Raw genomic sequence first — 26,507 nt, 5'->3', positions numbered from 1 at the left:
TCCAAACTGGCACCAGGAAATCTATGGGCCAAATGACTTTAATAAGTTATCCCAGGGGCCCGTCTGACATTCTGGCTCTGTGCTCCGAAAGCACTCTAGCCATGTCTCCCCTTCAACATGTCAGCTTTTAGACAGCAGAGTTCATAAATGTTTTTCAGGCACAGAAAGGGGATACTTCACATTAGCAGTTGTGTTCCTTTTTTTCCACTAGGGAACCGGTGGCTAGATTGGTTTTAGCCCACCACTTCCAAATCAATAGCTCTCAAAGGACGGCTTGTCAAATATACAGCTCCTTAATGAGGCTATAGAGAAACAAATAATAAATTGAATGCTTATGGATCGCTAAAGGCTCCCTTCAAAATTCATGAATTATTAAAGATGTTATTTTTTTTTATTTTTATTAGACTTCAGGGTATTCTAGTTCAAGTTGGCAATAGAAAAAAAAGATTTATTTTTGTGCTAAAAATATTCCGTCTGTATAAACATCATTGTTAGCTGTTGTTATATGATATGATCTGTGCTACTATTGATCCAGTAAGTTGATTCCACTGCTGCAGCATGACCTCCAAGACACGCCCCGCCGTAAATGAGAAGACAGGATGTTTTGGAGGAATTTTTTTGACAGATAAACTTTTGCTTGTCTGGAGGGAAACTCACACGCTCATGGAACCTCTCCACACATGCTTGCAATTTTGTTTTTACAGCTCACTTTGAGCCAAGCAATTCAATATTTGTGCTTTTCTAGCCCCTAAATCTCAAGAATGTGTTACAGTCAGCGTGGAAATCAGCTGGGTCTAATTAGGATGAGTATTGTTCATACGTGTGAAAATACTCAGGCACATTTACATGAAGGTGTGCGTGTGTGTGTGTGTGTGTGTGTGTGTGTGTGTGTGTGTGTGTGTGCCCTCGCATTAGTGTAGCTCAAAACTAAGGAACAGCTTGATCCTTAGGACATTCATAGCTGCTGGTGTATTTTTTTTTATTAGGTTCAGTTTCATTTCATTTACAAGTCACTGATACGTGTAGAGTGTGTATTTTTCTGGGATAAAATAATGCTTGATTTTTCTTTTTTTTTTTTTTCTCCACCAAATCTGTCTCTTGACTTTTTTCCTCGTTTATTTGCCCTCCAGGCGCTTACACTGCACCAGGAACTACATCCACATGCACCTCTTTGTGTCCTTCATGCTAAGAGCTATAAGTATTTTTGTGAAAGACGTGGTGCTCTACTCCGGCTCGGCCTTGGAGGACATGGAGAGAGTCAGCGTGGAAGATCTCAAGTCCATCACTGAGGCTCCGCCAGCCAGCAAAACACAGTTTGTAAGTGCAGCAATACAGCTATACACGTATACCACAGTTTACATCACTAAGCATTGTATTACAAAAAGCTTCTTCTATAACAAAAGCCCTATATGACTTATGGAAAGAGTTAAACTCCCAATCAAGAGATATACTCTTTATTGTTGAAAATACATCCTGTGCTTGATTTTATACTGTATCATTGTATCTTATAATTGCCCTTGCATTCATTTTTAAACTGGCCATATCCATGACGCAGGATATGACGGTTTTTCTCCGTACAGAATCAAAATAGGAATGACCTTTATTTGAGTGCAATACACACACAGGCACTTTGACTTTGTGTAGTTGAGCCTACACCTTCTCACTTCCTAAGAGAGAGCTGTCAAACTCTCACCCAGTGTTTCCAGTTTCCTGGAGCAGATATTTTTATCATCATGCCAGGCTTTTACTAGGGAATCTGTGGCTGTAAAACCTACCGAGCTTCCCTTTTTATGGTTTAATTGAAGGTAAAAACTGGGTGCCCAAGCTCTAGATGCTTTAAAGTGCAAACAAAAATATATTTACTTTTTTACAGTACAGGGAGTGTACAGATATGAGCGCCATGCTCTACCCAGTAAGCTGCACAGGACTCTTTACTGAAAGCTGCTCACTGAAGTGACAGACATGGCACATTGACAGGAAAGTGTGTTTTACACCACAAACTAATTAGCGGTGAAATGTCAATGGCCAGGCCAGTTATCAGAATGTGGAGAATGGAGTGCCAAGAGGAATTGACTCCAGTGGTCATCGGTATTATCTCTTTGCTCGGGGCTGAACAGCAACACCAGCTGGAGATGAATAGCAGTGTGGAGTTAATCTTTAAGGGGGTGGTGGCGAAATTAAATTAGTTGGATTAGCAAACATCCTCCTTGTTGCAGTGTTCACATCATTCAAATGCAGTGATAAAAAAGGCACATTTAAGGTATTCAGTACTATGCAGGGTTTGACGCATGTTTTCCACATTACCCAACATCCATTCCATTCATTTTCCGTGCTGGTTTATCCCTTATTAGGGTCACTAATTAGGAGGGTGGAGATGTCCCAGCATGCACTGGTGGAAGTTAGGCATCTAGGCACGTTGCCAGTTCATCAAATGACTATGACCCAATGAAATGTGATATTTTTACAATTTGTACAATCATAATTTTTTCTTGACACCTTAGCCTTAGTCCTGAGGTATGCTACATTTAAGGCAACTGGGGATCGGGAAAATTCCTACTTTCAAATAGAAAAAAAAAAAAAAAAATCCATTTGACCGGCCAACTAATATTTAATAATAATAATACTCAGTTATAAACATGAGATTCTTCTCTGAGCACCCATGTGAGGTCTGTGACGTCTGAAAACACAAATCAGCGTGGCATCATTTATATTGAATATTAGAAACAATAAATAACAGTGTTTAGGTATTGAATGTTCCCCAGGCCCCCACACAGATCGACAGAAAAAAGTTACCACCCCGAAATGTCCCAAACACAACAAACAGAGGGAGAGCGGGCAGATAGGAGGAGTGTTTTCATAGATCACCAGTCCAGCGATGTGGTGATAGAGTGTGGTCATTTAAAATATAGTTTAAAAGGTAAAATCCAGCATAGCATGCCTCTGAAAACACACAGTTAATTGATAATAATGCTTATTTACAACCTGGGCCTTGTTTTTGCCATTATGATGATTGGTGGTGATCAAAATTGCCTCAGTTAGTCCGGCATGGAGCTACTTATCTTTCAGTTAACAGGGAATGACTCTCCAACGCAGTCCAAAGCAGCCACAGGGAAACTCAAATAATCCAAGCCTAAAATCGATTAAAACTTGCCCTCTCAACACAATAACACTCGCACTACAATGAGGCCTGCCAACATTCAACTTTCCAATTATTCATGGCCTGAAACATGAGTATATTGCACTATTAGATATGTTATTTTCACTTTTGCTTGTTGGCAACAAGAGCGTTCAAGTGCTCTAGTGCTGCATTCTTGACATTTTAGATTTATTATAAATACGAGCTACTGACGGGGAAAAAGGACTCTGGAAATTGTGGCAACATGTCAACACAAGCAGCAGACCTGGGCAGTCCATTCCCAGGTAATAAAAAAACAAGATTATCGGTTATATTCACTCTATGTAATCTGTAAATGACTTCACATGTGGATGTGTTCAATGAGCTCCACACCTGAATGCTTTTAAGCGGATGGTTTGATTATTTGGTTGATTGATTGAAATTCTTCATTGCACTGATAAATAATACATGAAGCCTTTGTCAAAACACAGGAAAGCCCAGGAGCTTGTTTCCATTTTAGTCCTTAAAATCCCTTTCTTCTGCTTGTTTCTGCTTCTTCTATGATGTGAACATGGCAGAAGACCAGCGGGGTAAATGAGAAACAGCATCAAATATGGATGCACCGTTTTCTCAGTAGGACAAGGAAAGGCAAAGCGACCCTAATAAACTGCCCAGTGAAATTACAAAATTGAAAAATTCTGGCATATCAATACACTAAATTTTGTGTATGTTGTAATCAGACCGCACTGGACACTCTCGCTCTCTCTCTCCTGGTTTGTCCTTGGTTTAATCTCCCTCACGTCACTTGTTTGGGTAGAAGTTCTGTAATTATAAACATGAAATAATCGGGATCGTTACGGGATCAGGGGTGAACTGGATGAGACAGGAAGAAATTGAACTGAAGAAAATTGCTATTAGGCAAGGTGGAAAAACAATTTGACTGTCGTGCCACCTTGTAACCTTGAACTACACGCTTTGAATTGACTTACTAGTACGACAGAAAGAATGGCAGCTTCTCCTGGAGGTTTTCCTGTGTAACTTGGTTTTTGTAATCCCACTGCTGAGTGGGCAATCTGAGTGGGACATTTCTCTTTTTTGCCATCGTCATCATGTTTACAAAGTGTCCCCACTGCTCTGTATGTGAGCTCTGGTTGGTTACTTTTCCCCTTCTTCTTCTTCTTGACATTTCATAGCAGCACCCGTCCCCCAAATTAACCCCCACAACCTCTCCCTCCCCCGAGGTGATCCCGGGGCAGAGAGGGGAGCATAGTTGGCGTCATTTTCAAATTCCAGACTGAGGCTTTAAATATCGCTATCGGCCCAGAATTTCACAGTCGTTGCATCCCTACATCAAAAGGACGTGCCACAAAAAAATAGGAAAATGAGTCCCCAGGTTGAAAATAACCAGAATTATCCTTTGTGTTTAGTGTAGACACCAATTGTCTGTAGCCGCAGTCACAACAGTGCACACAGGCCTCGAGCTTTTTGTAACCCCAGAGTGTGCAGTATGGGAGGATAGGGTAGAGATAATGATGTCACAGAAATACATTTTGGACAGGTATTGGAAAAATCTGATATATATATATATTTTTGTGTGTGTGTCAGTATAGATATTGATTAAATCTGTTAGACTTATCTGCTTGCTGTATGTGTGCAGATTGGCTGCAAGGTGGCTGTGACCCTGTTTCTGTACTTTCTGGCAACCAATTACTACTGGATCCTTGTGGAGGGTCTGTACCTCCACAGCCTCATCTTTATGACTTTCTTCTCTGACAGAAAGTATCTGTGGGGATTTACTCTGATTGGATGGGGTGAGTTCTGCCTCATTTGCATTCTACCACACACAAAGTAACATTTAATGGACTGTAACATGATCAGCAGGCTTGATAGCATCCTAGTGTGAATGTAATGTAAGGTGTTTGCTGGTAATGGCCAAATTTGTATGTAAAAAGAAAAGATAAAATTCAAAAGCTGCCCGATATCCTGACATTGCATCAGTAACCAACCGAAAACAAAGGAAAATTAATCATGCATGTGGAAACCTTCATCATGACATTTGGGCTTTACAGTCCCTGCATTGTACACACTGTGCGTATTCGTTTTCATAAGCACAGCGCATACAATGTGGATGCTGTGCTTCCCTTATTCCTCACCACAAAGACTTTGAAAAATATGAGCAGATAGGGATTCTTGTCATGAAATCAGTTATTCTATTTTATCGCATTGCAGTCGCTGCTCGTGGAAATTTCAGCCCTCGGTTTCAAGTTGCTGCTTCTTACACGGTATTCTTTTTTATTTTGCAGGAGTCCCAGCCATGTTTATGACAGTTTGGGCGAGTGTCAGAGCTACCTTGGCAGACACCGAGTAAGTGATATGCATAGATAATACGTATTAAGTCCTTCCAATTTGATGTGAACTATAATACATCAGTAGTAACAGCTATTTATGACATCTAACGCTGCCTGCTTGGTTAGTCCAACTAAATATGCGTGTGTTTCCAGCACCAAATTAGAAGTAGATATAGACTTTGCTATTTTCATGTCTGTGGGCACACTGTCGCCAAGCCTGGTGTTTGAAATTGTAAATGCCCTTGACATAAAAAGAGCCTGTGTAGCCTCTGGGTGTCAAGGTTCATGTGTCAGGTCATGGAGAACCACAGGTCAGAAATTGATGGCATATATATTTTCATTTTTCTTGCAATGAAATTAAATGAAAGAGTATTACATGTCTTTATGTGAGACCTGCAACCAGGCTTTTGAGATCAATCCATACTAGCTGTTGAAAAGAGAGAGAGAGAGAGAGAGCGAGAGAGAGAGAGAAATAGATGGATAATGGTGAAATGACTGTATTAACTATAATCAGCAGCGAAACAGCTTGTCACTTACCTTTATCTTAGTGTTTCTTTTTATTGTTTGTTCAATCCGGTGTTGTTGTTGCTTGTCTCTTGAAGATGTTGGGATTTAAGTGCTGGCAATCTGAAATGGATAGTTCAAGTCCCCATCCTTACAGCTATAGTGGTAAGTACACATTCGATGCTTGCCCCTTTCCCATGCTGAGTGGTAAATTATAGTATTTTACGGCACCTGCAGCATTAAAGCCGTTGGCTCTGTTGCCTTGTGGCGCTTGCAATGACACTTAATTATATCATTGTGCCTCTATCTTTTTCATCCAGGTCAATTTTGTGTTATTTCTGAACATCATCAGAGTCTTGGCAACTAAACTACGGGAAACGAATGCTGGAAGATGTGACACCAGGCAGCAGTATAGGTACAAGGGCGTAGCGCTATTTAGAAATTATTTTTTCATTACTAAATCATACCAGACTGATATCTTCTCTTGATTTAATGATCAAATAATGTATTACTAACCCACATTGCTTACAGCATAATGAAATTACTGCCTGTAAGGCAGTGTGAGTCCAAAACTGAATTCCTTCAAAAATTAATCTCTGCAGCTTTTTTCATTATAAATAGAAAATATGCCTGCACACACTGACCATTGTAACCTGTTATATAAATTGCAGAGCTGTAAAAAAACTGCAAACTTGTAAAGGAATAAGTGGTCAAACAAAATGAATGTATTAAGGTATTTCAAGAAAATAAGATCCTTAAGCTCCAAGTGTGCAGAATTCTTCCCTTTTTATGAATATTACTGCGGCTCTGCAATGTATGAAAATTTGCAAAGAATCTGAGATGATGGGATCCTTTACCTCTCTGTTGATTTACAGGAAACTGTTAAAGTCAACGTTGGTGCTGATGCCGCTGTTTGGCGTGCACTACATCGTGTTCATGGCCATGCCGTATACAGAGGTGACTGGGGTTCCCTGGCAGATCCAAATGCACTATGAGATGCTCTTCAACTCTTTCCAGGTGAAGAAACCAGCCGCTCTGGTTAAATGCCAGACATTTAAATCCCTCTCTGGGTTCCCACATACACATTCATTCCTCCTTTCAAGTGGAAGAAATCTGATTGAAATGATCAGGATTTAACATGACTTGAGGCTTGAAATGTCTCAATAACTGGTAATGCTGCCAAAGCCTTGAGAGAGAGTCATAAATCTTAAGCCTCTGAATTAACTGTAGCTGCACACATGCTTTAGCAAGTTATGCTTATATGACTCAAATTATGCACCCAAATCATTTATAGTATGATGTAAGGCTCATTGTGTACACTGGAGATAAAGTAGGCTTATGAGTTAGGAAATGTTGTGGTAGTCGAGAGAGTGAGGATTTCAAAATTTCAATCTTAGCTTTAAAATCACGTTCTGTTCTTTTTCAGGGCTTCTTTGTCGCTATAATATACTGCTTTTGCAACGGGGAGGTAAGAGTTCTTTTGAGCATTTTACAGCAAAAATTAATGCATAGTATTAAAGCTGCAATGAGGCTTAAAGGCTAAACCATCCTCTTCTCTAAGGTTCAAGCTGAGATTAAGAAGTCGTGGAGCAGGAGGACACTAGCCCTGGACTTCAAGAGGAAAGCTCGGAGCGGCAGTAACACCTACAGCTATGGACCGATGGTATCACACACCAGTGTTACCAACGTCACCGCCCGAGGACCGCTGGCCCTCCACCTCACCACGCGGCTGGGGCCGGTGCCTGTGAACGGGCACCGGAACCTGCCCGGGTACGTGAAGAACGGGTCGGTCTCGGAGAACTCTATACCCTCGTCGGGACAGGAGCTCCACATTCCCGAAGAGGAGCACTCGACCCACACTCGGCCCTGCGAGGAGGAGAAACCCTCGCCTGTGGTGGAGGAGGAAAGGGAGACAGTCATGTGACCTCCAGGGACGCGCGTATAGAGATGAAAACTGGAAAATGAATGAATAGATAAACACGGAACAGTCAGGATTCTCAGGATGTTCTGAAGAGGATGACTGCATACACCGACACTGCCAGTTTTTTCTCCTGTGAATCGAGCTGGAACATTGCTGACCGATGAGGCTCAAGGCAAAAAGGGTGTATCACTTTTGCGAGGTGGGCCACCGTTGGTTGGGGATGGTGATGGCGATGATGATGACCTTCACCGTTGTGGCAAATCATCTCTTCAACTTTTACCATGCTGAATGTGTAACGGCCGGGAACAGACTGCCGTCACTTATTTGTTTTCCACTGCCATCGCTGGTTTATCTTTTTTCTTATTTGCTTTTGTGTTTTTTTTGCTCGGTTTTTGTCCATAAAACAGACTGGGGTTAGCTAATTACCAGGAACAGCCTTAATTATCTATTTAAAGCCAAGTGGATCTTGAGCGCACTTGTGGGCCGACGTCAGCGAGATTAAGTGTTAGGTCAGTGTGGGCTGACCGAGCGTACATGTGCGTGTCAAAATGAAAGTTCATCGTAGATTTTGTTGAAGAAGCTTTGGGGAAGCCTTTCATGTCTTGTGTCATGGTATCTCACTTATTCTGCATTGACTTAAATCCGATTCAGTGTAAAAGGGAAGGTACTCAGGTAATTGATATCCTCTAATGTTGCACACCAATTTTTAGAAACTGTTGAAGTGGTGTTTATGGCATGGCCAGCATTTCTCTGGTATTATAATTTAAAGGGTTTTTTCTAAAACTTTGTACAGTTTCTGCTGTTCAGAATAATCCAGTACTCATCTATACGATACATATGGATTTCAAAGAGTTTATGTGATTGTTCATATTCACATTTTCTACAATAATATTCTGTGACACACTATATAAAGCCAAAATAGGAATATTTCCCTGAAGACCGTCTCTCTCTCTTTGGGGTTTAGTGTTTGGTAAGGTGAAGAAAAGCTGCATGAAAGTCTGATAGAAATGGTATCAATTTCTCCCAAAGTTTTGAAAGGAAAGGGACCCCACTCAAAAAACACAGGGTGCAGGAAACAGTCATGTTTTCCAGTGGAATGTTAATTAAACAAGGAATCCAAGGCAATCTCAAATTCCCCTGGAATTCCAAGAGTGACATTTGTGGTGGAAATGAAGGAAAACCTGAGCTGACAATAACACACAAGAAATTTTACAGATGGTCCTGTGTTATGCTGCTTTTTTTTCTTTTTTCTTTTTTTTTTTTTTGTATATATATATATATGGTATGTATACATATAAATAGAAGTCACAATGTTTACAAAGATCAGAAATACATTCTAGTTGTGAGCTAATAGTGTTCATGTTTATGGTTATGTATTCAAGCTATGCGTTGATGTATAAATTGAACGTACGTTGTACAAAGAATTTGAAATGTTCCATCAAGTGTACAGTCCAAACGAAAATGTATAAACAGGTGAGGGAGAACAGTCAAACTAGAATATCATGAAGCATTCCACGAAATATCAAAGACACAGTAACTTGCCACTCGCAACAGTTTTATCATGTGACCCACTGCTTTCAGGTCCTGAATCTCCGACTTTCAACACAACCGAGCATAAATGTGTGTAGGCCTCTCTGCTAACTTTTGCACATTTCTACATTTTGATAAATTGTTATGCTTTCAGTTCATTCCACCATACGCCTGTTCGATTCATTCCATCATACATGTCTCGTGCTGTTTCTCACACTCTGTATTTACGTCTTTTAAGTCAGTGTCCAGATGTCCCTGTCCTAAATTGTCATGTCCTGTCTGTTTTGTTCCTGACCTCTCATTGCATGGTTAGGACAAATTATCTGCTATACCAAAGAGAAAAAGGCACAACATGCTGCCTTAGAAGAAGATAAGTTGCAGTACTTAAATGTCAGATCCAGTAAAGATAAAGTAGTCTTAAAGCTGCGAGACAGTTAACTCCCTAGAAATGTTTGGTATTGGTGGTTAGTGTGGAAAAATTCGATGTAGCTGTGTGCTGTGCCCATGAAGATTAGAGGTTTCTTCAAGCACAGTTAGGTTTCACCTGAACAGCAGGGAGGCAAATGAGCAAACCATTCACCACTCAACTGACTGTAGTGCAGCTACAATGGATAAAGACCCCGAATGTCACAGGCAGTTCTGTCTTGTACGCGAGCCCTGAACTTGGATTGACTTTTCACGTCTCCAGGCGCTGGTGAGCTTCTACTAAAACGTCGATGGCCTGGTGGCTCCTGCGACTCGTGATGCAGCTGGTCGCTAAAGTGACACCGGCAAGACGTCTCACCTCACAGTAATTATTGGCTGATATGTGCCCAAAGCTAATGTGTGCTCTCGCGTCCAGTTTTCTCCGTCGTAATGGCCCACCAAATTGACGGCCTAATCATCACCATCTGCTGGCAAGCTGACTTTTGTCCTGTTGTGCTCTTTTGTGTAGCTGAAAAATTGTACTTCTCTTCTTTTCTGCCTCATCTGTTGCAAAATCCATTAGGATGCTTTCTCTGCACACATACTCAACTTTTAAGGTTTAAGTCCATTGAGCAGTTTGTCCATTATTGGGTCTGTATTGCCTAGGAGTACATAAAGCAAACTCATGCACAATTTGTTTTGTGTCAACACGCAAATTCTGACAGCAGCACGGATCAAGATGCAAGGCTTTTAACCCCAAAAACTTTTCGGTGTTCTAAGTGTGCAGATCGCAGCGGCATTAACACAGAAACTAATTCATCAGATATACTTGAATTTGAATTTAGTGAAAGCATTGCCTCTTGAGATGTAGCATCTCATTTTCAAGGGGGTCCTATAAATAAATACAAAAATATAAAACACATACAAACAAAAAAACACCATTACATAACAAAGACACACTGCAAATACACCGATACAGACAGCTCACTCACCCTCTCCCACCCACTCCCCCAGCCCTCAGCTGTTGTACAAAAAAAAAGTGGATACAATGACCCAGATAATAAATCAGTTACATTGGCATAAAGAGCAATTGAAGCTGTTTGTTTTTTTTGCTTATTTGCAGCACAAATGCTGTAAACTGAAGACTGAACTCATGGACTGATGTAAAGAAAACTATAGGGTAAACCATGTGACGTTTAATCTTGTCTGCAGTGGTTTCCCGTAGAGCAGATTCAGTGTTTGCAGCCCTACAGCGTTTTTTAGAAATGTCAAAAACACTCATCTGAGCCAGACAACGTCCAACTGCCTCTGACTGTCGACTGCCCATGCATTTTGACTAATTATCAGTGGAATTCTGGGAAGCGCGCGCGTTGGCCCTTAAGGGACTCAAGTTGGACCGGACTCGAACATTTCCATGGGGACTTGGATTGGCCATGATTGGGACTCGACTCGGGGGTTTAGTGGATTGACTACAACATTAATTACAGGTGGCTGCAGTCCACAATGGTGGAAAAGGAAAAGACTGTGGTTGGGGGAAACCTTTTCGAGTTGGTAAAACCGTACTGTCACTGAATACTCATTTTTCATACTCCTCTGACTTACGTGCACCTAACATTTATTACCTTGGACATAGCTCTCTGGAAAACCATATTCTGACTGCGTAATTCACATAAAAATACAGTTACAGAATATGTGTGACAATGCCAAACAGTCACAACACCCAATGCCAAGGTTGTTTTTTTTTTCACCACCATCAATTTGGAAAAATCTAACCATCATTTCTTCAGTTGTCAGCAGTGGTACTTCAGATCCTAGCTGGCGTGCCACTAATTGCCACTGGGTGAGGAAACTTGGGTTTTAGGTCAGTGATGTGTAGGTAATACAGACAATATTAATATTTCTTTAATTACATGAGGGATGGGCGGGATCAGAGCATGAAAACCGCCTCTTTCGGAACGCATTTGGATAATATTTGAGCACTTTAACACCCTATACAGTATTTTGTTTTGATTGTATCATGTAAATTGATTGTGTTTTGGGATCAAATGTACATTAAGGCCAATATTCATAGAGCTAATGTTGTATTAGTTTAATTGTTTTCAAATACCTCTCATGGAAGTATAAGATGTGTTTCATTGTCTTTATTTATCTCATACTGTGTACTCAGTGGAATAGACATTGGTCTTTTGTATGATTCTGCTTAAGATATGTGGGCCGTGTTTGCTAAGACACATCAAACCTTGTCATCTGTCCATGGTGATGTAGGCAAGCGTTATAGGTGTAAATGTAAACTTGGACTAAAACAGGAATACGTGTTCTGGTCTCTAATGTTCATCAGTGTATTGTGAATAAGATAATAAATTTGTAATTATAATGTACTCTGGTGTTTGCAGAACTGGATTTGTGCTTTGATGCTCCTCCAATGTGCATGGTACGGTTGCAAGTATAATCAGTAACTCATACATAGAGCACAAAATCTTAGCGAAGCGTTTTTACTGAGCATGTGCCTTTTATTTTCTTGAAATACGATATCATACAAATTCCATTTTAGAAAAAAGTAAACAAAAAAAATGGTGAAAAAGGTGATATTTTCTTTTACAGTTTTTTGTCCGTGGAAGGCACAGTTCACTTTTTCTTGCCTCCACCTTTTGCTCCTCCTTTCCCGCCTCCTTTTTCTCCTTTGTCTCCTTTGTCCCCTTTTTCTCCTTTCCCTTCAGCTTTCTTCCCTTTTCCTTCACCGTCCTCTTGCTTGGATGCCCCCTTCTCGCCCTTTTTCTTTGTTGAGGCTTCCTTTTCATCTCCTTTTCCTTCTTTGGCCTCCTTGCCCTCTTTCTTGCCTTCCTTGGACTTCTTCCCTTTTTCTTTTTCACCATCCACTTTCCCAGAGACTGTTGTCACTTCTTCTTTTTCCTCTGGTTTTGCAGCTGCAGGGAGAAAGAAAGGTCAGGCTTCACAACAGCATCAGGTATCACCAGGGCCTTTCCTCCAACAGCCATAATAATTGGAGAGGAAAATTAACTTTAAGTGGGTTGTGGACTCATGAAAATGCATCTCTTTTTGTCCATTCTAATAAGCACGGTCTATTTATTCTTTTAATGGGATTGTTATAGGTTTGTTGCAGCTGATAAATAAACAGTGAAAGCTTTACATTGTTGCTGAGGTTTCCAAGATAAAGCAAATACGAAGCTGCGCCCAACAGCATTCCCATCAAAGCTGCGCTTGGTAGTGAACAGCTCAGTGCAGATAACACCCAGTAACCCAGAAAAAGGATGTAGAAAATTATCAGATGCAGACAGGAAGGAGCTATATCTGCTTTAGTTACTGTGTCGAGGTGGATAATTACAAGAATGCTACTTTTGTGAAAACTTTCAAACAGGGAGTCCAAGGAAATCTGGTATTCGCTTATTAAATTTGCCAACTCTAACAACACTATTGTTTCCTCGGAGGAAATGTCCCTGAACCCCAAAGAATGGCCCATCAAATTATTTGCAAGAATGACGATAAACAATTCTTGTTGCATGGTCTTGATTAACACTAGCCTTAACAGGGAATTACCACTCATACATTAGAAGACTTTTTTTTTTTGCCTTCACATTAATATGATGGCTGGCAATAATTCCCATTACAAGAATGATTTTGAAACAGGTTATATGATGATATGGGGCGTGGAGATTGAAACGTGTGAAATAGCTTCACATCATGTAATATTTTAACATTTTACAATTTAGGGAACCTTGCCAGGGACTGCAGATGAAAGCTAACTTCTAACCAACCCTGGCATTTACAATGATATTTATTAATCTGCAACATCTTACATGTTAATCGATGCCTGACTCACCTCATAGACAAGTTCTCCATTCACTTAAAATTGAACTGAAGCATCAGTAAATATTTCAGTGCTCTTTCTACCTGTTCAAACTTGAGGAAAGCATTTCTGTTTTTTCCCCTCCCAGTTATAAATGAATTGTGGAATTTGTCATACCCCTATTCTCTCAGATGTTTCAAAAGTTGCAGCTGGCATTTAAACAAGAGATGACATGTTGACAATAATTTAGACACAGACAGCCGGTGCATTAGATGTTGACAAGTCATGATCTGTTCTCAAGGGACATAAAACAGCTTTGAGCCAGGGACTTCGTGTGTCACATGTCACATCTTTCAGACACGGGATGGCGTCTGGCCTGGGGAGAAAGTCAGCGATTTACACCTGACCATATGTAGATCAGCAAGAAACACTCCCTTCACACTTCAGCGACCACTGTTACCCTGTGAAAATCTGCTCAAAGGAAAAACTCCAGTTGAGGCCAACTGGGGTTTCTTTAAGCTTTTTTTTTCTCTTCACCAGCACCAAAGCAAACATTTTTCTTGAGCTCTACAAATGTTGTAGGGCCAAAAAACAAACAACAAACACCCCAAATGTTACAATTTGCCAAAGGGGGTTAAAATGTAACGGAAAATATTTTTATTTTAATAATTTAGGCGAATTCAACTGACTTGGAATAATAAAGCACCGACTGAAATGTTTATGAACAGATTTCACTGTGTTTAGACCGAGTTTGTCTTCCTCTACGATTGTCCTGTATTTCTCCATGACTCACTCTCATGAACTCCTTTCTTAAACGGAAGAAAATACTCTTTTCTTTTCCGAGCACGTCTCTCTTACATGATGAGTCGAGGATCACATGATTATTGTCACGGCTAAGCAGCTTTGACCCTGACATTCCCAGTTACTGGCTTGGGACTATAGATAATGCTGCATCTGCCGTGGAGAGGATGATGCATCTTCACAGTTTGTGGCGGCATTTAAAACACAAATATTAATCAGCTCGGTGGTGGCACTAAAATCACATTTTAACTCAGACTTGATACAATAGACACCACTGGCCTGATTATTAAAATACTAGGAGGGATGAAATATTTTGGCATTTCGTGTTACAGCAGTTACAGAAATTGCTTATACCACCATCAAAAGTCTGACAGAAACAAGATGTGACTATAATTGCATGTAAAAGAAACCTCTCAGATAGAGTTTTGACACATCTTGGAGAATCGGTGTGTTTCATCAATGAGCTCTGGGGTTTAAAGGAAAAAACAAACCAAAAATAGTTTGACCTAATTGGGGCACTATGGTTGAAGGCACTGGTTGTAAAATTTGAGACATAACTGCAAGACTATGATGCATTTTGATACTGATTGCACCCCATGGTTTCTGTATCATTCTGTAAGATCAAACATTTACTTCTCCTGTCTCTGAATAAGTGCATGTTCCAAATGTCCATAATGTAAATATCATATTACTCTTCCTAAAACAGTTCAGCGCTGTATGACTATGTCCACCGATGATTCCATTGATTTCAAACAAGCCTTGCAAATAAATCTTTGGTTTATCTGGTGAAAAAGGAGGAACAACTAATTACAGACACCAGGCAAAATCAGCCCAGTCCCTGGTTAACCTGCTGCACAAGAGAGAGTCTCACTGTGACTGGTGATCACTTTATTTTTCAGGAAGAGCCGTGAAAATGACATGAGGTCACTTGAGGGGGCGTGAGCAAGACTCAGGGGCATCTTCTCTCTGCACTCAGCCCTGAAACCTTGGGTTGTATATTATTATTTCTTCTGTCAATGAAACTACATGAGGCTTGTTTGACTTGAGCAACACATTTAAAGTGACGTCATATGTCAGCAATGTTGCATTGTGTTTAGCTCAGACAGTCACTCTGTAGATCTTTTAAAAAAATATTTTTAATGTCTTTAACATGTGATTTGATGGTATTTGCATGGCTAAGTCAGTAAATGGTTTGGTGCAAAACAGCCACTGGTGTTAGGGTTAGGGTTAGAAAGGGGAGTATTTTCTAGTTTTATGCACCATATGTATGTAACATTTCAGCTTCACTGAATATAAATAAATGTAATGGAGCTTTTATTTTGAGAAGTACTTGCATGGATCTTTGAGTAGGTAACTAGGGGTGATGGTGTGTGCGAGATGGAGCGTGGTGACGGGGAAAAAATGAACAGAAGATGAAGAGGACCAGGCAGAGGAAATAGACTGTAAAGAGGAGGAAATAAGAATAAGCTGAAAAGGTCCCTTGTTGGTATTTTGGTCAGTAGACTTAAATTGTAGTTGTTCCTGGTCGCTGCTTGTTATTTCTTATTCTCACTACCGCTGCTAATCAGTGAGGTACCTGTGCTACCAAGTGTACCGAAAGTGATTCTCAGGAAACTGGTTCTACATTTAACTCTGACAGAGGCCAAAGACGGAGCAATGAGGGCAAATGTCAGTTAATTTGCACCTTGGTCATCGTCCTTGAGTCAAAGACGGAGCAGCCAATTAGCTGGATCCTTTCAGGGAGAGGTTGGGGTTTTTAGGGTATCCCTTAACAACCACAGACAAATGCATTTTAAAGTTCTTTTCCAGAGGGCATTTCTGGTTTATTTGATAGTGATAGGAGAAAGAGACAGGAAAGGCTGGGGAGAGAGGGGGGAGGACACTCAGCTAAAGGCTAGATTTGAACCCAAGATCTACTATGGGCAGCAGCGAACTTGTCGAGGACATCGTCTCATTCATTTCGACCTGCGTCAGACCTCTTGCTCGGAGTCTGTATGGCCTCAGCAGAGATGATGCTGCTTCCAGCTACAGACTGTTTCACACTGTTACTGTATTCACACTACCAATGAAGCCTCTACGGCATCATAATGACTGGTTTCACTCCTTGTAAACATCCTGCGGGTGAGACATGCAACCACACTGAACTCGTTTTTGCAAGTTTGTCACTCGACAAGCTGCACGCTTTGGCCCTCAGATGACCCAGAGCTCGTGTCCTCCTCAGCTCTATAGGGGACAGACGTGCGAAAAATGCCCATGAGTTGTTACAACAACTGTGACAGCTTGGTAAGATGGAGAGTGTGGCTGAGTTGATGCAGGAAGTGTGGTGAGTGGTGACCGGTAAATAAGCAAGAGAGTAATTGGTGACAGCTCCATGTAATTTAAACACCAATCCCCCTTCTCATCTTCTATATTTTGTTTAATGTTTCTACATGTGGGCCTACATGTGTGTTAGAGAGAGATAAAGAGAAATCTATAAGAGGGAGAGAAGCTTTCTTCCCGTCATCCATCTCTACATTTCTCTCAATGTCTGTCATGAATATAGCTTCTCAAATCTGTTCTTTTCTCTACATCTTTTGCTCTAGATGCCCTTAAAAAGCCTATAAATAAAGCATAGAGGAATTTGTCATGGAGAATTTCACATGTCCTCAGTGGTGTAATGCTGTCTAACCCTCAGAATGCAACATGTGTCAGTTTACAATATCAACTCTTAGATGAATGTCACATACAAAAACACCCTGAGTCTGAGAGCTCACTCTCGGACTCATGGATCTTTTTTGGCACTTTTATGCAAAAAGTAAAGGGATTTGAGGGGCCACCCTTCCTTTGGGTGGGGTGTCAGGTTCGAAAAGCTGTAAAATATTATTCCTTCACAAGTAGTCATGTGCTCAGACCAGATAATGTTTTCATATCCATAATATATTAAGTGAAGTGGCTTGTGTTGATATTCCCAATTTAAGCATCCCTTTTAATTAAGTTATGTTTTGCATTTGATGATCGGTGAATGGTTAGGAAAAAATTCTGAAGTGCTCTCTTGCTTTGCGCAATCGTGCCTTTATTTGCAAACGTTTATGTTGTGGTTTACTTTCATATTATTTCTCACAGGACAAATTTAAAAACTATGTTCACGCCATGTACTTTCCAACAGCCATGCGGTGTAACACATTCCTATATATTTCATGTTTGTTTACTCCGTGCATGACATAATCTCTGGAGAGAGGCCTCAAAGCATCATTTGCATATTTGTTTGTGCATTTATGGGGCCTCCTCTCAGTTAATCCAGAGGCGAGCATTACTGCAGTGTACCTTCTCACCATACCAAACCCAGCCACATGGTTGATTACATGCGGTATATGGCCATGAAGGAGGATTTACTCAAATGCACATTACATCAGCTTTCCGTGATGAAAGCAGACATCGATGTAACATGGATGCTCTCGCCGCTGCAGGTTCTCATGTGATTTTGCTCTGTATTACAGATCTTGTTTGACACAATTATCATGTCGCTAAAATCTATTTACAGCTCAATGCTTTTTCATCCATAATTAATTGAATATGATAAGCACTGGATTTATTTGTGCACAAGAATGCATAATATATCCACCAGAGACACGGGATAGGACAGATGTCAGTCCCAATTCGTCACCACTCCCGACCTTAGAACACAACATAATGGCTACTTATACAACACCAAACCGAAACAGAGAAACACCATGCTACTCAGAGGAGGGAAGGAGGAAAAGACAAGGACAAAAACTTAATCGAGGTGACCAGTGTTGCATCATTGATAACCATCACATTCTAAGGAATGACAGCGTAATTGATTTGCTTTATTCAAATCGACTGTGGCGTTTGAAAGCAAACAGACAGGTTAGGAAACAGGGGAACAGACAAAGACAGATAGCAAACAACAGACATAGGACATGCAGTACCACTTATGCTGAATAATAAGTACTTTCTATATCAGTCAACACAAAGTTGCCAAAGTCACACAGCTTTGTCCAAGTCCATGCAAACATCCATGAGGCTGACATGTGCACACATCAACAAAACTAACAACCAGGCTATAAAAAAAGCTTCACAAAGTACAAAACGAGATACAGTAAGTCTAGCTGCCCTTAAAAAACAAACATCCTTGCAGAAAACAAGTTTGAATCTGTAGCCACAGTAGAGAAGTCCATTTTTAACAGTGAATACTTATTGCACTACTACTACTATCAAATTTCGTTCTTTTTGTAGCTATAAAAGGCACGAGGGGTATTTTCTGTTACACACCATTTCTATTCAGTTCTACTGAAAAGCATTTGAGCGAGGAAAAGATGGCCGTAGCTACTGCGTTACCACTGCAGGACAAATAGGCAACAGATGCACTTTCAGGATGGCTACCAGTGTATACGTTATGCCTGTAAAATCTCATTGAGCCAGGAAGAGTGTCTGAACTCAATGAGGGAAGGTAAGACGAGAAGGAAAGGGAAGTAGGAAAGTCATCCCGTCTCTGGCAGAGTGAGGGGGCTGGTGTGCTCTTCGCTCCCCCTGACTACAGGGAGCTGGCTGCTGTTTGCACTTTGAACTTGGACCTGCTCAGAGACAGTCTGAACAGCAGAGGCATCTGGAGCAGCTGGAAGACAGAGAGAAGAGGAAAGAAGAGGAGCAGATGGGGAAACAAGAGAGGAAAAGACAGCATTTACAGAAAAGAACAGAGCAGCAGGATTGAACAGAGCAGGTCAAAGCGACTTTTGTGGGGCCACAAGGTGGGAAAGTAAAAAGTAAGGAATGAATGCTGCACTAGGCAAGATTTTTATGTAAAAAGATACCTGTCTTATTAGTCTAAATCACAAGCTGCTGCAACAGAGGAGATCGATCCAAGACTTTTGCTTATTTGCTCAACTCTAATTCTGCAGTCAGGCTTGAGGATTCCTCTGCCCACTGGACGTGACCAATCAAAACTTATGAGCAAAATACAAAACTGTGCCCTGAACAGCAGCAAACAAACGCCCCGTCCAGAGTAAGCTGGACTCGACAACACTTGATCTTTTGCCTCTTTGGTCCCATTGGTTTTCTTTGGCATCGAGCGATCACAGACCGGCTGGGATGGTAAACATGAGCGCGCTGTGTGCAGTTTGCTGACGTCACGCTACAGGGTTTTCGGATGCTCAAGGGTATTGGTGCCCAAACAGTTTTCAAACAGTTACCTCACGCTGCCGTTTGGAGGCGCCAGCATGTGAAGTTGCCTGGTGCAGCTTTAAGCAGACACACTAGCAGTGATAGGAGACGGTAATGCAAGGAAAAACCAGTCAAATTATGCCAGGAGAGAGACAGTGTGGCAAGAACACTTCTCGATAGTTGTATTCTTGCCTTTTTGAAGCTTTTGGACATGGATAGATATACAACTAGATCTATGCAATGCTTTTGACATCGAGGAAAGATAACATAGAGCAGCACTTACATCCTGGTATCTCAGTCAGCTCGTGGAGGGGAGGCACGTTCTCTAATGTGTCAGCATACGTCTTGGCGGCCTGTCTTTGCAAATTCCGTGCCTCAATTTCCTTTCTGGTTCTCGGGATTCGGCATTTGAAAATACAGCATAGTGTGATAACTGGAGAGGAGAGCGGAGCGAGACACAGACAGAGGTTTTATTTGAGTAGAAAATGTTGTGAGTCCGTGCAAAAAGAAATCAGAGAATCAGAAAGTGAATCAGAAAGTATCGCTGATTTACATGGAAGTGCACTGTAGCAAATAAGCAATTTTCACATTGGCTGGGTTTCAGAAAAGATTGCCACTGTGACACACATTTATATTGCTGTAGGTGTCACTGGGATGAAGAGCAAAGTGAGAGTGTGATTATATCTTTTGGATGGCTTTGCTTTTAGATATTCCTGTTGCATAAAAACATTGAATAACCTCCTTCGTGGATTCATTTTTCTTCAATGCGTCTCATTTTTCCAGTCACTGATACAGTACTGTTGCAGGACATAACAGAGAAAATCAGATTTCAGGTAAGATCCCTGTCATTCCTGGTGTATCAGGCATATTACTACACGGCTGCAAAGACATTTATGGCTCTTCACTATGATTGATGATAGCATGCATGACTAAACTGTATTTGGTGAAGGTGAAAAAAAAATGTGATTGCATGACATCTACTCACCAACAGCTAAAGCAAACATCGAAAAGATGCCAATGACCTGCCATAGTCGCAGTCCCCAGAAAACAACTGTCTCTGAGTTGACAGGGTCTGGCTTCTTCGGTGGATCTGTGGGTAAAAGCTGTGGATCAAAGACAAAAAAAAATGGATTACTTAAGTATGTGCGTACTGTAAAACACAAAACCTTTAATATGTCCATAGTTTTACCTTACTTCACACACACCACACTCCTTTATGAATTCTTAATCTCAACACTGAACCCTTTAATTCTACAAAACTGAGAGAATGCATCTCAAAATGTCTTAATCTGTGCACAAATCCCATTCATTTTCTCAGCTGCTGACCTATTAAAACCCCCTCAGTTTCAAAACTCAAATTGAAGTGTATTTTCAACAGCAAAAAAGTGGGCACTGATTTTGATAAATAATAGAAAATGATGTTCAGCACCTCAAATTTTATTAATACATACACAGAGCTCCTTATTGTTTTTGGGGGTCCAATTAAATTAAGGAATTCTGTTTTCTAGTGACACACCACAAAAAATGCCACCAGACTGTGTTCAAGTCTTGCAATAGTGCAAAGTTTACTGTTTTTTTCATGAAGAAACTGTTCCTGGAATTACATGAATTCAGTAAGGCATCTGTACATAAACAGTATGCTCAGTATTCTGTGTGATGCTCTGACCTCTGAAAAACAATTTAAAAAAAGAAAAGAAAAAAACAACTTCACTCACATACAAGCATAAGCATGCAAATTTGTAAGAAGGACTTGGAAAATGGATAAAAGATTTAGAAAATGCAGCATTTCCTTTTTAGCCATTTTACCATACACTTCTAAATCTCTATGAAAGAGGAGGGACATCTGCTTGAGCTTTATTGATTCATAAATATATTTTGAAAATATGTGCTATTTTCTTATTGCATAGTTAGTCTACTTAAGTTTTAAGTACTAAAAAAAAAAAGGGGGGGGGGGGTGTTTTACTCAAACATTTTTCAAACATTTGTTTACAAATGGCTGATTTCTTATAGCACAAATTCAAATTACTTAACTTGTTACTTATATATGTAATATTCTAGCTATCCCTCTAAAAATACTGGTAACTGCATGTGAACCATGTATAAGGTACAAATTCCGACTTTTTACTCGATTAATTACTGAAGATGCAAATGAATCAAGAAAGAAGGTTATAATACTCATAACACTGGACTGGCTGATTGCTCAGTATATGGAGCAGGTTAATATAATACAGGGATCCGGCACATTCTTGAGGTTTTCAGGCCCAGAGGCTTTGGTCGCCTGTTACCTCCTGAGAGTCAGTCTGTCAGAGACTCTCTGCTGTGCTCAGTGCTCTCAATCTACACTTCCTGCAGCTCAGTGATCCATGTTGCCGTACTTTGTTGTTGGTTGGTTGATGCCGGGTTAATTTTTACTGTAACTGTCAGCTGGCAGTGTTTCGCGAGGTCACAAAGCATTTGAGACCTCAGGGACACACCGAATCACTGTACTGACATTTTGGAGATTTGAGTGGCTGTTTTTTTTTTCCCCCAGAAAAAAAAGAATACAAGATAATAAAAAAAAAAAAAAAAAAACTTCCATTAAAAAATAGGAACCTGCAAAAGAAGTGAAAAGATCTTGCATTTCAATTATTTCTCCAGGTGCTGCTGAGAATTCAAAAAACACACACATACACACACACACGAACACACACACAAAAGTACCACAGTCACCACCTGACATTTCTTGACACCAACAAATGGCATTAGACAGAGCAACTAGTGGGAGCTTGTTACTGGAACGTTCTTTTGTTTTCCCTGATCCTCTCTGTTTGCCTGTCGTCTGCACATAATGCGCTCACCAGCATCTAAACAGACACTGCTGTCACATTTCAAAGCACCTCTCTCCAGGGCTGGCTTACTTTCACACTGCAATAAAAAGAGACATAAATGCTGTGTGTGGGTGCGTGCATTGCGTGTATTTATGTGTGCATGTGTGTGTGTGTGTGTGTGTGTGTGTGTGTGTGTGGCAGATCAATGGCTTGACTCCCGGCTCTGCTGGGGCCAGCCAAAGCACAAGAGCAGACCCTCATAAAAACATTGTGAAGATTTCTCCTGCCTGTATTGACCACTTGATTTGATGTTCCAAGATTGACCTGGAAACTCTACACTGCAGCAGGATGAATCAGAAAGTGGACACTTATTGCATTTTCTGCCTTTATAGATAATGCCATTAAACGGTGATATGGGGTGGTGGTGGTGGTGGGGGGGTCCTGAGCGCAAAAACATGGAGGCCAGTGTAGATAAATAAACCCAGCTTTCATGCTTGAATCAGTGTGACTGCTGTAAGCACTGCACACCGATGACTATACATCCAGAGACGACAAAAGAGGAATGTGAAGAAATGAAGAATATGTGAGTTATAAGGACATATATTGCTGTGCAGTGTAATTTCCCAAGCAAAAAAAAAAAAAAAAAAAAGAGAGATACAGCTGATTTTCAGGTCAAATTGCAACACAAAAAAGTGCACACCACATCTAAAACAGATTTCATGTATAATCCGAGAGCGAACGTTTCAGGGGGATATGTTTGTTATGAAACCCGTGTGTGGGAAACCAACTAAATCACTGCATGTTATTGTGCGCCAAGCACATCTGTAAAAGCTCCAAGACCTTCCAAGCCTGTTTCCCAGATCCAAGATGTCGGCAGCGTGAGCCTCCCAGCTCTCCAGAGCAAAGTGGCTTCAGCGAGCTAACATGTGGAACAAGATGTCACGCACCTCGGCAGCTTCCGTGTTTTTTATGTGTTTGCCAAAAATACCAGGGAGGCTAATCTGCCGCACTTGAACAGAGACTTTATGAGAAGTACCAGCTGAGCGAGTGCACTTTTATGTTTCTGAAAGTATTAAGGATTAGCCTTAATAATGACTTTATTTAGCACTGGTCTTAACCAATAATGTTTAATTCATTTTTGTTGCGAAGTGATTAAATAATCCTAAATCCTTTTCACCCACAGGGCATTTCATACTGGATTAGTGGCTAAGCCTAAAGTTGTTTTGTTTTTGTTTGTTTGTTTGTTTGGGCGAACAAACAGATTCAGAGGCATTCTGACCCCAAGCTACCTTAATTAGTGTGTGTGTGTGTGTGTGTGTGTGTGTGTGTGTGTGTGTGTGTGCGTTTGTGTGTGTGTGTGTGTGTGTGTGTGTGTTTGCTTGACTGGTTGTTTACTTGTTCGATATAGTCCGCAGCAGACATGTTTGCGTATTCCTCCTGAGGTAAAAGTCAGAGTGAAAGTGATTTTTGTTCTTTGAATTTCCTTTAGGGACTCTGTGATGAGTATCACTCCCAAGAAAGATTAGTATAATTGAATGGAGGCTTAACCGCTGAAATTAGAAAAATCAACATCAGGACAGATGTTTGGTTATTCCACATGCAGTAGCAAAGGGCTGTTTACTGATTAGATCTGCAAAATAAGGCATATTTTAGTAAATAGATGAAGGATAAATAAATAGCCCAGAAGAGCAGAGATCACATTTAGAGATGTTTAGGCCCGCTGTCATTGTCCATGTTCATAAACACATGAACAGAACGAGCCATGTTGAGAAATCCAGCTGCAAGCTTTGTGAACTTGGATTTTTTTCAGCAGAGGAGTTAAGCAATCACCTGCTGATGAAAGTCGACCTGACATTCCCCTGAGAGCCCCTTCAGCCGACACCTGCAAACGCTGAGACCGCGGAGCAAGCCAATAAAACATTACATTTATACATGTAGAAACTCCCTGAAGGAGATTGCTCACTTTTTTTTTTCCAAAGCAGGATGCATCAGAATTAGCAACCACAGGGAGTCTGTTTCTACAAGTTTCTCACGTCTTCTCTGATCTTCTGTGATACATTCAAGTGTTCATTTTCACATGTCAGAACAGAACATGCCCATCCAGAGTGATATATATACACTGGTATTTCTATATATCTATATCTATGTATCTATCTAGATACATAGATATAGATATAGATACACAGTATGACAATCCCTCCCATTGCTCACAATTTAATTATTTTCACTTCATTCTGGGTTACCTTGCCTTCAAAATATATGATATTAATTCAAATATACAATTCATTCTAATTTAATGGCCACTTTGAACAACATTATTATCATAATCAGCAGTGACATGTAATTATTCATTTGAATAATGTAAATAAATGTGCGTGTCAATGATCTTCCAATGCTATTTTGCCCTTTTAAACAGCTTTCCTTGTAATTTATAAAGTGGCACCCATGCACCCACTGCAGTAATTCTTGTTTAGTCCAGTGATGTGCACTGAACCAAAAACTATAGGATACAGGAACGAGGTCTGCATTCACCAAATGTATTCTGCTTCTTAAAATGTATTCCACATCATTTACTGGCGTGCCGTTTTGGTAGAAAACATTCTTTCAGCGTGCAGCGTGCAATCTAACAAGCAAGAGTGCAGGAATGGATTTCACCTCCCATATCTGTCGTCATATCTTACCGTAACATGCAACCTGTCACTCCCCAACCCCGCTCACCACTGTGTCACACTGATGCTCACAACCGGCACGTCATTACATTCTTTTGCTTTCAAAAGTGTCATCTGAGGTGATCAAGAAGACAAACCCAAACAAAGAAAACAATCACTTGTCATATGATGGCTTGCCGTTGTCCCCCTCCAGCATGTATCCATTAAAAACCTATATGTGTTTGTGTCGTTCCACACAGCACCTTATAATGCATCAGGTTTCATCATTTCTCAAATATAGCCAGATGGCAACCTGGCAATTAAAACAATAAACATTCAGCTCATAATACTGCCCATTCAACAGCGGATCACCCACCCAGGAACAGCCAAAGGACGTTCCTGAGAGGAACCAGTGGAGGACACGGCGATATCAGGCTCTTACCTCAGGATCCGGGACCTGGGTGAACACAGAGGACAAGCAGTGAGACAGTAGCACTGCTCCCCAGCCCAGCAGGACGAGCTGAGGAGGATATACAGGCTGATCCCCTGCCATTCTCTCCCCCTGTGTCTCCCTGCAGGCACCCTGCCCCCTCTCTCCCTCTTCCTCTCCCTCTTCCTCTCTGCCTGCCTGTGCCGGCGCCGTTTACTAGACAGGACCACAATGGCTTCGGTTGATTGATGGTGATAATGTTGCTGACTGCGTCCTCTCATCTACTGCATTGCTATCCACTTCTTCGCTCCCCTGTACCTCTCACTTTCCCTCCCACAACACAGAAACATACTGTAAGTAAAACACACCAGTGCTCCTTGCTAGGCGGGCTGAAAATGTTCCACTGTCCATGGAGGGAGCCAGCCCTGCAGTTAGGGTACATTAATTAATTAATAGGCCTGGTGTGGTTTACAGCCAGCCTGTCCTGCTAGGGCCAGGCAGTTAGCACAGTATGGGGGATGGGCATCCAGTCAGTTACGAGGTTGGCTTACGTACAACAGAGAAACAAAGAGTGTCATAATCCGTCAGCTGCCTCATGCTTTCAGTGCCATAAAATTTGCCTGGACTAAAATGTGTCAAAAGAAGGCTACCAGCCCTGGGAAAATCACTCAGTAGGTTTTCAAATTGCAGTCATTTGTGTTAGAATAAAACTTTGTAAAACATTTCCATCTTAACAAGTTGATTTGTCTCATATTCAGTATTAAAGGACCACACTGGTGATCGGAGGTGCCCCTGGCCAAACTGGGGCCCTAGGCAAATTTGTTATGAGGCCCCCCCTGCGAACACTCCTGCTCGCCAAGTGTACAACAGGTACAAAATTAGTGCATAAGAGAATGCCAATTAATCTAACAATCTTCCTTGATATTAATAATAATGTTATCTGAAGTGTACAATATGGCTAAAGTTTTACATTTTTACTTAAACGTCATGCCCACCTTCGAGTAAGCCTCCAACTTCTTCTTGTTTTGTTTAT

General features: G+C 40.9%; 2 protein-coding genes across 2 annotated transcripts in view; one reads left to right on the top strand and one right to left on the bottom strand.

Moving 5' to 3' along the window:
- pth1r (parathyroid hormone 1 receptor) overlaps positions 1-9,124 on the top strand; it is a 50,998-nt gene extending 41,874 nt beyond the window's left edge. Inside the window, exons 6-13 of the mRNA XM_030074070.1 lie at positions 1,131-1,317; positions 4,773-4,926; positions 5,419-5,479; positions 6,066-6,132; positions 6,288-6,382; positions 6,843-6,984; positions 7,394-7,435; positions 7,529-9,124. Coding sequence (XP_029929930.1) covers positions 1,131-1,317; positions 4,773-4,926; positions 5,419-5,479; positions 6,066-6,132; positions 6,288-6,382; positions 6,843-6,984; positions 7,394-7,435; positions 7,529-7,891 — 1,111 coding nt within the window. The 3' untranslated portion in view covers positions 7,892-9,124. The remainder of the gene's footprint in view (positions 1-1,130; positions 1,318-4,772; positions 4,927-5,418; positions 5,480-6,065; positions 6,133-6,287; positions 6,383-6,842; positions 6,985-7,393; positions 7,436-7,528) is intronic.
- A 3,324-nt stretch (positions 9,125-12,448) lies between these two features.
- On the bottom strand, positions 12,449-25,597 carry tmie (transmembrane inner ear). Its single transcript, XM_030074066.1, has 4 exons — positions 25,487-25,597; positions 20,575-20,692; positions 19,873-20,022; positions 12,449-12,747 (listed from the first exon to the last, which is right to left on the bottom strand). Exons 1-4 carry the CDS (start codon positions 25,595-25,597, stop codon positions 12,449-12,451), a joined length of 678 nt encoding a protein of 225 aa, XP_029929926.1.
- Between the last annotated feature and the right edge of the window lie 910 nt (positions 25,598-26,507).

This window comes from Myripristis murdjan, chromosome 17 (assembly GCF_902150065.1).
Source record: "Myripristis murdjan chromosome 17, fMyrMur1.1, whole genome shotgun sequence".
In the NCBI taxonomy this organism is placed as follows: Eukaryota; Metazoa; Chordata; class Actinopteri; order Holocentriformes; family Holocentridae; genus Myripristis; species Myripristis murdjan.
This window is presented reverse-complemented; position numbering and strand designations above follow the sequence as displayed.